This window comes from Dama dama, chromosome 19 (genome assembly GCF_033118175.1).
Source record: "Dama dama isolate Ldn47 chromosome 19, ASM3311817v1, whole genome shotgun sequence".
NCBI classification, from domain to species: domain Eukaryota; kingdom Metazoa; phylum Chordata; class Mammalia; order Artiodactyla; family Cervidae; genus Dama; species Dama dama.
The window spans coordinates 77,775,651-77,791,455 of NC_083699.1; the positions used below are offsets into that span (position 1 = coordinate 77,775,651).

Below are 15,805 nucleotides of genomic sequence, written 5' to 3' on the forward strand. Positions count from 1 at the left end.
TCCCGGGGCCCCAAGGCAAATATACACCTGTTTCTCAACTCGGAGGATTGTCCTCTGCATGTGACAGCCCTCTCCTTCCTGCCTACCCTTTGGGTGTGGGAAGAAATTCATCTGCAAGGTTTGCAGGGGAAGAGATGGGGCGTGAGAGAACCCACAGCTTCTCCCATTTGCAGGATGTGCTAAATAGTCTTAACAGGTGGCAAATTACTACCTGAGGAGTGTAAGGAGTTGGGGGGCGGGGGATCACCTGGCCATGGAGCCCCACATGAGTGGGGAGAGGCAGGTGAGTGGTGGAATGGCTCTCAGTAGTGGAGACATCCCCCCCAGGGAACTGAAATGTGCCTGCTGCCTAAACCTGGGTGACACGCCCAAATAGATGTATTGCCCTCCCACTTCAAGTTCTTCTGCATGAGTCACAGTTCCCCAGGGAGCCCTCTGATTCTTTGACTCACCAGGATCCAGGGCTCTAACCCCACGGTAAGAAGAAAATTCATTGCCCATCTCTGAACTAGACAGGCACAGCTGAGCACACATCTCCCATTCTCAGCAGGAAAACTGCTCACAGAAGGCACCGCATTTCAGCTCTGACTCTTGGAGGGAGAGGAAAATAGGCATCTAGCCTGTAGCCCCTTCTAACAGCAGTAACTTTGCAAGTTAATGTAAAAGGGGAGACAGAGGCAGACACTTTAATCATGCATCTTAACTCCATTTTATTACAACATCAAGGAAAATAATTAGTTGCAGGAGGAATGATCCTGAAGATAAACAGAGATTACGCTGCTCACAACTGCATTGTCTACACCTTCCTACAAGGGTATAAATATCACGGGTCTCTGTGCATGCATTGCGGGACTGCGGTGCACATGGGTATCATGTGATGAGGACTTCTCTTGAGGGCGCTGTTCCTTTTCAATTTCTTGATGGATGATGGCTGAAGCTGGTGTCTCCTGGCAGACTAGGAAGGGACTCTCCCACTAGGACTGGGACCCGGCCTTTTTCTTCTGGAATTTTCTGAACTGAGACTGGATGGCCACCGCTGCGCGTTCTGTCTCTGGCGCGTCCATGTCGATGTCGAATTCCTCTTGAACCTTCTTCTGCCCATCTGGAGCAAGAAAAGCACAAACAGAAGGTGATCACTGAGCAGCGAGCAGGAAGACAGCGGCTCTGGATCAAGCCAGGCTCCGAGCACCACGTGGCACCTCCCCCAGCACGAGACCTAATTTGCAAGGTACCAGCCAGCAGAGCGTGTCCTGGGCTCCCTCAGAGCTCAGAAGCAACCGTCTTCTGACTGCCGAGTCGCTACCCCTGCCAGGGAGGGACGAGGAAAGTCAGAAACACAGTTGGCATCATGGACACTTTCTGTACCAGTCTCTGTTCCTTGGGGCCCCATTTAATATTGGGATTAACGTACACAGACTGCTATATATAAGATAGGGTTTCCCTGGTAGCTCAATTGGTAAAGACTTCACCAGCAGTACAGGAGACCCAAGTTTGATCCCTGGGCCTGGAAGACCCCCCCTGGAGAAGGAAATGGCAAACCAGTCCAGTATTCTTGCCTGGAAAATCCCATGAACAGGGAAGCCTGGCGGGCTACAGTCCACGAGGTCTCAAGAGTCAAACACAACTTAGTGACTAAACCACCATATGTAAAATAAATGCCAAGGACCTACTATATAGCACAGGGAACTCTACTCAACATCTTGCAATAACCTATGATGGAAAAGAATCTGAAAAAGAATATACGTATACGTGTATGTGTTTGTACTTTCCTATACGCTGAAACAAGCGCAGAACTGTACTTCAATTAAGAAAATTTAAAACACTAACAGTGCTATTATTTTCCTCTGCTCTCTCATGTACATACAATTTTTTTCTTTTTTATGTTTTTACTGATTTGTATTTTTTTTATCTTTGGTTATATTTATCTTTAATTGATTACTGATTGCTTAACAATATTGGTTTGATTCCTGTCATATATCAACATGAATTAGCCATAGGTGTACATATGTTCCCCGCCTTCTTGAACCTCCCGAGATACAATTTAAACAGTGCTGCAGATAATAGACCGAGTGGTAACTCTTACTCAGGACAGCTCCAACCAACAGAGGCACTGAGCTTCCACACACACACACGTGAGATTTACTGATTGAATGAGGCCTTCTGTTTCTACCACTGTCACAGGGGGATGATACCATCCGACCTTCACAATCAAGCTGGACTTGCACATCTTAACAATTTGTTTCAATGACGTAGGCTTCGCATTTGTTTGCTGTGGCAGAGGGCTGAACTCATTCACAGTTAAGATCCTTGAAAATAGGACAGGAGCCATGGTGAAGTGATCACCTGTGTTGAGGCTGCCTTTGTGCTGTGTACACTTCTAGCAAAAGATAAGAAAAATAAATAAACAAACCCTCTAGTCACAGAAGGGAAGAATCATTAATACTCCTTCAGCTTAGTGACAGCTGATCATCAGAATCATCAAAGGCACTATTTTGTAATAGAGACATGAGGACCCACCCCAGACTCGGGGGGCCTCTTCATGGCCACAGCGGCAGCACTCCTTCAAACAAGACCAAGTTAGAGTAATCAGCATCCCTGGGCATAGGGTCAGACAGCCCTACTTCCTAAAAAACGCTCTCAGGTGATTTCCAGATGCAGCTAGGGTTGAGATCCAGCTACTTGGCTTAAGATGAAGTAACAAATAAGGCCCTGGGGTTAACTCCTGAAAGAACTGGAGGCAGAACCCCCCCACTTGGCACCTGGGCTGAGAATATCCCCGCTATCCTGGGCTTGCACCTGGAGCAGAGGTCAGGACAGCGTGTGGAGCACATCCAGCTTAGGGTGGAGCACGGGGAGCATAGGAGGCAGGACAGGAAGCCCACCCAGGGAGCACAGCCAGGGCTTCACTCCTTGACCTTATCACCAGCATCCTGAGGTCATCACTTAACCTGAGCGTGGTCCAGCCCTTCTCCATCTGTCTTACTTTGTGCCCTCGGATGACAGTATTCAGTCAGTATCCCCAGCACAGAGAGTCAGGGATGCTGGGGTCACGTGCAAGTGACACAGGTCCCTTCTCTCCTGCTTACTCTGATCTGTTTTCTCTCTCCATTAGATAGACAGATAGATAATGTTAGATGATAGTTTAGATAGGTGGATAAATAGCTATGATAGGTTAAATAGACGTGTGTGTGTTTAGTCACTCAGTCATGTCCAACTCTTTGTGACCCCATGGACTGTAGCCTGCCAGGCTCTTCTATCCATGGAATTCTCCAGGCAAGAATACTGGAGTGGGTTGCCATTTCCTGGGGATCTTCCTGAACCAGGAATCAAACCTTCGTCTCCTGCATTGGCAGGAAGATTCTTTACCACTGAGCCACCTAGGAAGCCCATAGATTAGATAGATAGATAGCAATAGATAGAATAGGTAGATAGATGAGAGAGAGAGAGACGTGTCTGGTTGAATAACTTTTCCTTTGCAGATCCTTAAGCACTCTCCCCTCAGTTTTCTCAGAGACCAAGCAGGTTGCGCCTGGAGCCCTCCAATCACTCCTCCATCTGGGAGGAGAAGACGCTGGCTTTATAAGCCTTACTGGACTGATTGGCCCATGACCGAAATCAGTAAAATTGTTTCCCTCTATCTCAGATTGACCACTGAGATTTTGAGTAGCTTGATGTCCATGGATTATTTGTGAGTGATATTTTTTAACCCATGAGACCCCAGATGATACAGAGAATCGTGGGATTGTCTCTTACTGTGTTGGGTAGTCATCCACATTTTAATCCCCACTCCAAGTCCCTTTATTCAGAGATTCTCTAAGGAGCAGAAACATCAGGAAGGATAGGAGGTTCCTGAGGCTCAAATTCATCCTTTAAAAACATTTCGCTGAGGTTATCACAGGCTTCCCAGGTGGCTCAGTGGGAAGAAGCTGCCTACCAATGTAGGAGATGTGGATTCCATCCCTAGGTTGGGAAGATCCTCTGGAGCAGGGACTGGCTATCCTCTCTGGTATTCTCTGGAAAATCCCATGGACAGAGGAGCCTGGCAGGCTACAGTCCACTGGGTCGCAAAAGAGTTGAACACAACTTAGCAACTAAACAAAAAAATGATTATCACAAGAGCCTGTGACTGGAGCGCAAGCATATATCAAACCAGCGCATGATGGCTCAGCTCATCTGTCCTCGGCATGGAGCAGAAGCAGTATCTTGTGCACCAAGAATCATCACCGGAAGGTCTGGAGTCCCAGGTGCTTCTCCTCCCAGAGGAACCCTTCTATCTACTGTACCCTGATTGCAAAGGGGGAGAATGAGATCTGACTCAAAAGAAGATGGGAGATTTTCTCTTTCAGAGTTAAAATGCTGCTGCAGCCTGAAGCTTTTGAGCGGCCTGGTTCGTCTTTTTTCCCTCTTACAATAACGGAAGAAAACAGCAATATTATTTTTTGACACATGATGAATGAAGATGTGGAAAATTATGTATATTTAGGGAATATGTAATGAGACAGTAAAGACGGGTCATAAAAATGGATTTCGCAATTATATCTTCGACTAATATCTTCAGCCAAAGTGATTTATAGATTCCTCCCTCCTTTGAAAAATATTCCAGTGTTTAAAAAAGAAAACCACTGATGTTTCAGGAGTCTTTACTTTGTAGAGTCCAGCATTTCTTGGAGGTCTGCCATGGTTAGTGCTTCCGCTGAGCTGCCCAGGGATGTGCAGAGCATCCAGGACCCAGATTGTGGAGGAAAAGAAACAATTAGAACTGGGGACACAGGGTTCAATGCAAATGATCTGAGGGCCTGGCAATGGGTCCATGTCATCCTGGGAGCTAGAAGAAAAAGGAGCTCTAAGCACCCCACACTCAGCAGGAGTGAGGGAATGATGGAGAAGAGGCAACTGAGGGACCACAGCCGGTGCCCAGTGGACATCCCCTCATTGATGCCAAGGCTCCCTCCCTTGACCTGGGTGATGGTGACAGTGGAAGGGTGCAGGAGGGCTATATGAAACCTCCCTTTGCCATCACTCCAGGGCAGACGAGAGATGCCGACCAGCAGCATCAGCTGAAACCCAAAGGTAGGAACTTGGCCTTGCCTGCGGGGGACAGGAAGGGCCCTGCAAGGAGTGGGTTCCCTCCGGGCCACACCCTACCCACTCCCCCCGCATTACTACTCTTCATGGGGCTACCTCTGTCTTATTCTACTCCCTGCTCTACTTCCTGTTTGGTGGTCCATCACTCCATCTGAGCTCCCTAAGGTCGGGGGCTTCAGCCTTTTTGTGCGGCTCACACGGGGCCCAGCACATAGCAGGCATTCCACAAGTAACCAATGGTTGATTGCAAATGAGTCCATTGACTGATAAGCCAGGCTGCTGTCCAGTGCAGGCCTTTCATTTCCATGCGGCAGGGAGTTCCCAGCCCCCTCTTCCACCCCAGTGCTCTTAAGGAGGGGTCTGGGCAGCGGGGCACGACAAAGCCTCTATGGGGCACTGACCCCAGCAGCATGGTGAAAAAGAGGCAAGGTTTCTCTCCTGAATGGAAAATGTGCCGGAACAGTGCCTATTCCTAGCACCAGTCCAGAGGAATAATGAAAGGAGGTCTCAGGCAGGCAGACAGCTCCTCCAGCCTGCCGTGGGGCTGGGCTGACTCTCTCCCAGCCCCCAGACCCTCCCACCTCTGATAAGGCTGCAGCAGAAGCAGGGGTGTAGGTCCAGATAAGGGTGGATTGGGGGTGTCTCTGCCTGCTCTGGGACCCTCAGGAAGGTTCCTAGCTTCTCTGAGCCTCAGTTTGCACATCTCAAAAATGGAGAGGTAAAACTGTTTTTTAAAGAGCCTGCCCTGGGAATTCAGTGTGGCCTAGTGGTTAGAATTCCCAGCCTTCACTGCCATGGCCTGGGTTCCATCCCTGGTCCGGGAACCAATATCCTGCAAGCTGTGTGGCGTGGCCAAAAAAATAAAAATAAAAACTCAAAGCCTGCTCCAGCTAGTCACGAGCAAATTCAAGGCCATGGTGTAAATTAAACCGAGACCCATTGGGGTGGGGAAGGACTTGCTAAGTCAGCAGAGGATGTGGGCAGTCATGTGGTTCTCCGCCTGGCCATCTGCTCAGTGGTGAGACTCAGGGATGTTTGGGCCCCGATGCAAAGAGGGAGGGGCTGCTTTCCAGCAGGGCCAGCCACATGACCACCAAACACAGCCAGGCGGGAGCCCCAGGGCATCAGACCCCACCCAGGTGGCAAGTGGCCTTTGCTGGCTTGTGTTGGATGGTCCTCACTCAGCAGGGCAAGGCACAGAGAGTCCTCCACCTAAAGATGACTTCTGGGTCCTGTGAATACACACCCGGAACAGTACGAGAGAAGGGTGCCAGCAGTCCCCACAGCTGGGAGGCCCTGGGGGCATCAGGCTCTGCACACTGCTCCACCCGAAGGAACAGTAGATTCGGGCAAGCCATGCAGGGGACCGACGCCACCCTCATTTCCAGACCTCCCTCCAGCCACCCCTCCTCCCGTGTCCTCCGCCCACTGCCGCTCCATGAAGACCATCTGCCGCTCACATCTGCACTGGGTGGGCTGCACCTGGCATTTTTATTTAGAGTCCCGCTGCCTGGAGTGGACAGCACCCATCCCACCCGGCTCCTGACAGTAGCTTTTGAGCCTGAGCGGGCAGCATTTCACCAAAGCACCGTGTAAACTGCCCGGGACTGTGCAGTTCTTATCATTTGTTTCTCTCCGGGGTCCTAGAATTTTAGCATTTCTGTGTGCCCTCCAGGAAGGAGTTCTAAAGCTGAATAGGAGAAGGGTCAACAGATGACTCATTCCAATCCGCTGGTTTGACAGAAAAAGATATTGATTGCCAACTCCCCTGGAGCAGGAGAGTAAAACCACCTTCCTGATCTTGGAGCTCAAGAGGTGTGAGCAGGACTCCCCATGAGCCCTTCAGACTTCACCCAAACGCTGTCAGGTCCGTTACCTGGAGCACCGGGTCTCAGAGACACGAGCAATTCTGAGGAGGTGAGGTTCACAGTCTACCAGGCAAGGCAGCGGCAGTCTCAACTACACTATCTACCTATCTGTGTCACCCGTCTGTCTGTGCTCCCATCCATCTTCCCTCTCAGAATGAAAGGCACAGCTATAAAACCATCCCAAACAATTATACTCTTTTCCCCAGGCAGAAACATCGTCAAACAACCGAGGCACAGCACAGAGCGCTGTTGATGGCCCAGCCTGATGAAGAACCAATGCTCCCTGCAGCTCAGGCTTCTTCCGTGACCTCCCCACCAGGAAGGAACCTCCTTCTATTCAGACTTACACTTTGCATGGCTCTAGACCTTCCCTGGTGGCTGAGTAGTAAAGAATCTGCCTGCCAATGCAGGAGACATGGGTTTTATCCTTGGGTCAGGAAGATCTCCTAGAGGAGGAAAGGGCAACCCACTCCAGTATTTTTGCCTGGAAAATGCCATGGACAGAAGAGCCTGGCAAGCTACAGACCATGGGGTTGCAAAGAGTAGGACACGACTTAGCGACTGAAACAAATAACAAGGTATTTCTCATACTCTTTCCCTGAAATACAGCCTTCTCCTTGCAGAAACTGAGACAGGGAATGGCCCTGCTGTCTGCATTTTATTACACCATCAGAAAATTGTTAAGGGAGCCCTTCTAGAAGATGCTGTTGTAATAAGAACCAGTCTTCACCAAGCATTACATGGATTCTCCCTCATAGACGTAAGTGGATTTTCTTTTATAGATCATTTGATGGCAAATGGAAAATTGAGAATCATAAACATAAAAGGAAGGAACTGCTACCAGGTGAAGACAATCCCAAATAGATACTACAAGCCTCTGATATGGTCATGAAAATCCAGCGAATAGGAAAACGGTTTGAGAGACAAAAATTCCCTTTGTGTGAATTCATCCTGATAAAACACAGATCAGCCCTCCAGCCCATCGAAGTTTCTTGGTGAGCAGCCGTATTAACCTGTAGTAGTGTGTTAGTCGCTCAGTCGTATCTGACTTTGCGACTCCATAGACTGTAGCCAGCCAGGCTCCTCTGTCCCTGGGATTCCCCAGGCAAGAATACCGGAGTGGGTTGTCATTTCCTCTTCCAGGGGATCTTCCTGACCCAGGGATTGAACCCGAGGTTCCTGTGTCTCCTGTGTTGCAAGTGGATTCTTTACCTGCTAAGCCATTTTAGCTGAATCACCTCTATAAAGGGCCTATATCCAAATAGAGTCACATTCTGAGGGATGGTGTGGTGGGGGGCTGGGAGTGCAGGGCTTCAGCATCTGAATTTGGGGTCAGACACAATTCAACACATAACAGCACCTGATCTAACTTTGGGGCTCTCTAGGTTTTATTATTTCTTCTGTTACCTATCAATGGGCTTCCCAGGTGGTGCTAGGACTAAAGAATCTGCCTGCCAATGCAAGAGACATAAGAGATGTGAATTTGATCTCTGGGTCAGGAAGCTCCCCTGGAGGAGGGCGTGGCAACCCACTCCAGTATTCTTGCCTGGAGAATCCCATGGACAGAGGAGCCTGGTGGGCTACAATGCATGGATCAAACAGAGTTGGACATGACTGAAGCAACTTAGCACGTACCTGTTAATAACCACTTAATATTTTAATGAAACTATTTCTTTTGCATTGGGGTATAACCAGTTAACAAACAAATGTTGAGACAGCTTCAGATGAACAGCAAAGGGACTCAGCCATACGTACACGTGTCCTTTATCCCCCAAACGCCTCTCCCATCCAGTGCTAGGTTTTAAAGTAGCTTCATGTTGTATGCCTTGTCTGGCTTCTTTGGCCAGTTAGGAGAGCTGCAGGAAACGTCCATGGTCCTCACTTTACAAAGGCTCAGAGACCATCACCTGCCTCACTGGAGAGCACCCGGTGAGAGCTGGCCATGGGCTGATTCAGAATCCAGGTCTTGCTCCAGATCTTCTTTTTATTCCCCAGTGTCTTGTTACCTTGAATTCCTTAGACAGAGCCCTAGATGACAGCCGGCTGTATGGACCAGTTACTGTTGCCCAGGGAGGAAAAAGAAGTCTCAAACAGTCCAAGTCTAAACACATGGTTCGGTCTACCAGTTCAAAAAATCTGTCTGTTTACCAGGCATTCCAGGAGAATTCATATGCCAAATTCAGTCGTTTGATAAATGGCCCAGAAGGCCTCCTGCGGGCCTGTCCCTGTTCTAGGGGCTGGGAGAGAACAGAAGAAAAAACCCTGCTCTTCTGGGGAAACAGAAAATAAAAAAGTAAATGTATAGATAAGCAATAGAATTTCAGAAATTCCTCACATAAAACAGGGTGCTGAGTGGGAGAGGGAATGTGGATGCTTTAATGTGCCTAGTGGGCCTCTGGGTAGGGCCTCCCAGGTGGCTCAGAGGGAAAGAACCCGCCTGCCAATACAGGAGACACAGGAGACTCAGGTTCGATCCCTGGGTCGGGAAGATCCCCTGGAGTAAGAGCAACCCACTCCAGTGTTCTTGCCTGGGAAATCCCATGTACAGAGGAGCCTGGTGCACTACCGTACATGGGGTGACAAAGAGTCAGACACAACTGAAATAACTCAACAATAGCAAAGGCCTCTAGGAAGGGGACGGGGAGGCCATCCCCAAAGCTAGCCTCACACTCACTGGCCCAGAGAAGAGGGATGGCAAATACAACACTTTTTGAAAAATTATTCTTCACTGGTTGAAAAAGTATTCTTCATCCACCCAGTCCCCATCCAAGTGGCAGACTTCACTCACTTAGCATGAGTTCTTCCAAAATTAAAAGACACACAGTCATCCAGGGCAAAACAGAGCTATTCAGGGATCCTGCAACAGCTCCGGGTGTGATTTTAAAAGTTTGAAATTCAGCCTCATTCCAAAATATATGAACCCCCACGCTTGATCAGAAGAGCTCTTGTATTTGTTTCTGAGTTTGTGATGGTGCAAAGTCATTGCCTAGAGATACTGGCACTAATTCATGAGCACAGGGGCTTGTGTATACACACACACATACACACACACACACACACACAGATGTAAAGTCTTTCGTTTACACATTTATAACCCTCCATATTTTAGGATTTATTTTATAGAAACAAATTACCTCCTAAGGCCTAATCCCCTAGATCAGAAATTTGCACACAAGCAGTAAATTGGGATATAATTGTCCTGAGTGGGAGTTTGCCTTGATTAGGAGGCAAAGCACAGAGCGTACTATAAAAGAACCTAAATTTTAGTAAGCCATCAAGAAATAACAGTCATTTAACATAAGTATGCCTTGCAAATGGGGTATTTTAATGCCAAGTTTCTTAGAATGTCCTACCTTCTTTCAAAGTATAATGTTAACTGGGAAAGAATTAACATCTGTCAGTTGGGCTGCGCTTGATACCCAGAGACTGTACTTGGGCTCCAGAGGCCTCTGAAATGGCCACTGACCCTCTCCAGCACCAGGGCTCCAGACCGGCGCAGAACAGCTAGGGTGCCTTCCTTCACCAGGACCCAAACCCAGCCCTCCGGGCAGGGAAAACAGAGCCACAAATAAGAAAAGCAAGAATTGGGATTTTTATCCCTTAAGCCTCAAATTTGGATCAAAATACACCCAGAGAACAAGGCAGCTAGTGTTAGAGAAAAGGTCAGCTCCTCCTGAGGAAAAAAAATAGTAATAAAAATAAATTAGTATACCTAGTTCATCACAATGCTGGCACAGAGCATCCCATGAGATGCTAATAAAAACAAAGACAACACGTTCTTTTAAAAGCTGGAAATGAACACGAAGAGGCCCCAGCTTCCTCAGCCAGTTGTTCCCGAGTTAAAACAGAGTCTCCCTTGCTGGGTGGCAGCGTGGAATGCGGCAAGCCAGCTCCGAGCTTCGGGCCATTTCTTGCTTCTGCCTGCTGGCTCGGGATTTATTGAACAAGGGCTGCTGGCACGGAGAATTGCAATTTTCCAGGTCTCTGCTAAGCGGCAGAGATTAATGAGCAAGGTCAGGCATTAGTGGCAGCCGGCAAGGGGGGCTTTCTGCATTCACCATGTTCCCTCTCACATCAAATGAAAACACGGTTCTCATTTCTCCTAACTTTCCCGTTACCAAGTCAGCACCCTTCTGGTCCTTACAGCTTTTTGCAAGAGAAAGAAATTCTCTTTTGTCCTAAAATAGGGGCATTTTGAATCCCAGTCTCCAATGCTCACCTCAGGCTTTGGTGGATGCAAAGCTCCCCCCACCCCTCCTTTCTCTCGATCTCATTATCTTATTTCTCTGACCCCTACCTGGATGGCACCTTGCTCAGATAAGATTACTCCCGAGCTGTGGCATTTAGGTAATCAAATAAGTGCACATCTGTGGGACTCAATGGAAAAGAATAAGCACTGGTGAGATCAAAAATTTCCCCAAACTCATTAAGTCTAGGAAGAGAAAAACAAAACAAAACAAAACAAAAAGATATAAATATTGTTGAAAACAGTTTTTCTATTGGAAAGGCAAACTCAGTTCCTATTTGCATTAGTCTGCTTAGGGCTGCCGTAACAAACTACCACAGTCAGTGCGGCTTAAATGGAAGACATTTATTTCTTCCCAGTCCTGGAGGCTGGAAGTCCAAGGTCAAGGTCTCCACAGGCTGGGTCCTCCGAGCTCTCTGCCTGGCATGCAGATGGCCGTCTTCTCCCCAAGTCTTCACATGCTCATCCCTCTGTGTATCTGTGTCCTGGTTTCTTCTTATAAGGACAGCAGACATCTTGGATGAAGACCCACCCTAATAACCTCATTTTACCTTAATTACCTCTTTAAAGGCCCTATTTCTAAATATAGTCACATACTGAAGCACCAGGCCTTAGGGCTTCAACAGAGGCATTTGAGGAGGACACATAATTCAGCCCGTGACACTAGCCAGAATGCCTACATTTCCTAGCATAAAAATAAAGAAAGCCCGATGAGTTAAGATGAGAAACAGCTTCACTAAAGAAGCCTCAGATTCAAATCCCAACTGACTCTGTGTGGTCAGATTTGCCTTTCTGGGATTTGCATCCTCCCCTGTGTTTGAAATGGGAATAATAATAAACGGAGGCTTGTTTCTCTTGCAAGATATTTACCAGAGAGTGTACCTGGCTGCTTCATAATGTATAAAAGGCAAAGGCAAATGCAGGGTTATTCCCTGGTGGTAATAGATGGGGGCCTGCAGACTGGCTCCCCCAGCACCCCTCCTGCCACCTCCTCCCTCCACCGCATGTGCCCTGGGAGTAGAATTCTGCTGCCCAGCTATTGTTGCTGCTGTTTAGTCACTAAGTCCAGGTGTGCATGCACGCGTGTGCAGTCACGTCTGACTCTTTGCAACCCCATAGACTGTAGCCCACCAGGCTTCTCTGTCCATGGAATTTTCCAGGCAAGAATACTGGAGTGGGTTGCCATTTCCTACTCCAGGGAATCTTCATGATCCAGGGATCGAACCTGCATCTCCTGCATTGACAGGCAGATTCTTACCAATGTGCCAAATGGGAAGCCCTAAGTCCAGGTGTACGACCACTCAAACTGGTGCAGTGTGGCGGGGTCTGAGAAAACAGGTGAGCACCAGGGAGGCAACCAAATACAGCAAGAGCCCCCTTTGCAGGCACAGAAGCAGAAACACCTAGTAGGACTTCCCGGGGCAGCCAGCAGACACCGCTTCCCGGGGCAGCCAGCAGACACCCCCTGTCCTGTGTCTGGACCCACAGACCAAGCAACAGCAACAGTTCTTGGAAGATCTTCTGCTGGAAGAACTTGCCATGTGGCTGCGTGTTTCCGTGTGCATTGTCCTTGGCTATGAACGGCCAGGACTGGTTTCCCTGCCTCCCAGAAATTCTGTAATACATGGATCACCTATAATAAAGCTGTTTCGGCTGAATCTTGCAAGAGTGGTGTCTGTGGTCCATGTTGCTATCTCCTGCAGGCATGCCTAGCTTACCTGGGGCTATGGGAGGAGAGCAGTGTTAGGGAATGAGAGATGATCCTGTGCGTCTAGGGATCAGATAGCAGACTTCCATTTCATTTGCATAGAAGATTCTTTAGTATGCACTGGAGAGCAACTTGAATGAAAGTAGGTAAGTAAGAAACCTCTGGGAGATGTGGATAACACATCAAATGTTCCTTTCCTCTTCAGAGCACGTGGAAAAAATGAAAATTCCTTCCCAGGAATTGACACCTAACTTCCTTAACAGTGAACCACTCAGAAAAGCCACCGTTTGCCTTCCTTCACACTCTGAAGACTTTGAAATGACTGGGAAGATGGAGGACAAAAGAGTCATCTGACACCTTAGACCTGCCCTCCATGCAAGCCAGCCACATAAGTAAGGGCTAAAGAAATTCCATCAGCAGAAATGTGTTGTGGCCAGGTCTATTTCTTGCCTCTATTTACCCCCTTTTTCTTAGTTATAAAACCCCCGACTTGGGGTTGGGCACATGACTACCCAAAACAAGGTTTCCATGCTCCTTGAAATTGGGTGACCTAGGTTCTGGTCAGTACAGTGTGGGAGAAAGAAATCTCATTAAAAGAAAGCTAACCTGGGAATTCTGTAGCAGTCCAATTGTGAGGACTCAGCACTTTCACTGCTAGGCCCAGGTTTGACCCTTGCTGGGGGAACTAAAATCCTAAGTAGCAGGGCCAAAAAAAGAGAGATAAAGACAGGGAGAAAAGAAAGAAGCTAACCCTTGGCCATTTTTACTTACTGCTATCTGCTTTCTACTAGCTGGAATGCAGATGCAATGGCTGGTGCTCAGGCAGCTATTCTGGAGCATAAGTCTTATGCTAAGGATGACAAAGCAGTAATACAGATGATTAATGCACCTTGAAATCATCTTGATTGTTATCAGCTACCTATCTTCAGAATCCTTTTATAAGAGTGAGGAATAGACAGTATAGTTTAAGCTGTTTCTATTTTAAGGGTTTCAGCTTCTTACAGATAAACCTTATCTACTTACACATACACAATAATGTGTATAGTTCATCTGAAAACATTTTGTTTCAAGCCGATAATAAAAATTCAAATATACATCCCTGTGCATAGTTTGGCTTCACTTAACTAACTATATGCTTGTTTTTTTGATATACACATCTGTTCAATTTCTGATATGGATGGCCATTTCTTTATAGCACTTAATACTTTTAAAACCTCAGGTTTTATTTCTACAGAAATATTGCCTGCATATGTAGTAACCTTTGCCAACCATCATTCTCAGGTGTCCCTGACTCATTCATTATTTTTCTCCACCTGGGGCATCAGCTTCCTCCCTCCACTCCCTAAAATTTAGGAAATGAACCTGAGTGAGGTGCGGCTCCTAGGCATGCATTTTCCCTTCAGGGTTTAGCTCACTCCTTCCATTCTATTCCAGGCTCATTCTTTTTCTTCTTTTCAGAGTTTGGGAAAAATTTGAGTGCTTTTCTTTCTTTTATGTTACCTGGTTTTACCATTTCAGAAGGGAGGAATTTCCTCAGGCTCTTTTCCCCCAGCTTTTAAACTTCAAAATATTAGTTTTAAAGGATTAAACTCTGAAAATTTCACCACGATGGAGAATTCTCTAAAGTTTCCCAGTTTGAAATAGAGAGAAAAGTCAAATGCAATCATAATCACAATACATGTCCAAGTAGCCTCAAAGTATTAGTTGATCTAATATTTAAAAGCAGAAACATCACTTTGCTGACAAAGGTCCATATAGTGAGAGCTTCGGTTTTCCCAGTATTCATGTATGGATGTGAGAGCTGGACCATAAAGAAGGTTAAGCACCACAGAATTAATGCTTTGGAATTGTAATGCTGGAGAAGACTCTTGAGAGTCCCCTGGACAGCAAGGAAATCAAACCAGTCAATCCTAAAGGAAATCAACTCTGAATACTCATTGGAAGGATTGATGCTGACGCTGAAGCTTCAATACTTTGGCCACCTGATGTGAATAGCCAGCTCACTGGAAAAGACCCTGATGCTGGGAAAGATTGAGGGCAAGATGAGAAGGGAGCAACAGAGGGTGAGATGGTTAGAAGGCATCACTGACTCAAAGGACATGAGTTGGAGCAAACTCTGGGAGATGATGTAGGATACGGACGCCTGGTGTGTCCATGGGGCCACCAAGATTCGGACATGTCTTAGCGACTGAAAAACAACAATATTAAAAACCTCACTTGAGCCCATTGAGTATCTAACTTCCATTGCTCCATCATTCTAGACAGTTTGACTTTAAAAGGGAAAGGAAGGCGTTAAGGCAGATGGAATGCATTCCACTCTGTGCAGGAGAAAGAAGACTGAATAGAGGAAAGGCCAAGACAAGCCTTAGGGCTCTCATGGAATTAGGCAAGCTTTATGAAAAATGTGGAGAGCAAACAGCAACGTCAGTTGAAAAATCATCAAGCAGATGCCAGAAAGGACTGAAGCTGTTTCCAGGCTTTAGGACCATGATTCCCCTCTTCTCCCCTTTGCCCTCTGCACCAGGCACTGGCTGATTAGAGATGCCTCTCTCCAGCAGTGTGGCAGGCATGTCTGCATCCGTTCTGGTGCTCCGCCAGCAGCTGAGCAAGGGGCTGTATTGTCTCCCCGGAAACACCCCACTTGGGCTCTTCAGCCCTGCACCTCTAATCCAGGCGGACAGATGTTTTCCCAGGTGGATTTTCAGGGATTACAAGCTTTCTTAGACACACAAGAGTATTGGACAGATGCATCCACTGTGTATTCAGAATTTGGGTGCAAAGTTTTGAAAGGGGGGGTCTGTGACGCCAAACTAGAGCCTGGATCCTGATGGGTCCAGCTGCAGCCGGACTGACATATGCCCATTTCTGCTCACCATCTCAAACCTGAGGTGCGATCAG

The 15,805-nt window shown here is 47.4% G+C and overlaps 1 protein-coding gene across 1 annotated transcript in view; it reads right to left on the reverse strand.

Annotated features, from left to right (window-relative positions):
• Positions 1-693: 693 nt before the first annotated feature.
• Positions 694-15,805, reverse strand: part of PCP4 (Purkinje cell protein 4) — a 65,679-nt gene continuing 50,567 nt past the window's right edge. Inside the window, exon 3 of the mRNA XM_061167993.1 lies at positions 694-1,102. Coding sequence (XP_061023976.1) covers positions 975-1,102 — 128 coding nt within the window. The 3' untranslated portion in view covers positions 694-974. The remainder of the gene's footprint in view (positions 1,103-15,805) is intronic.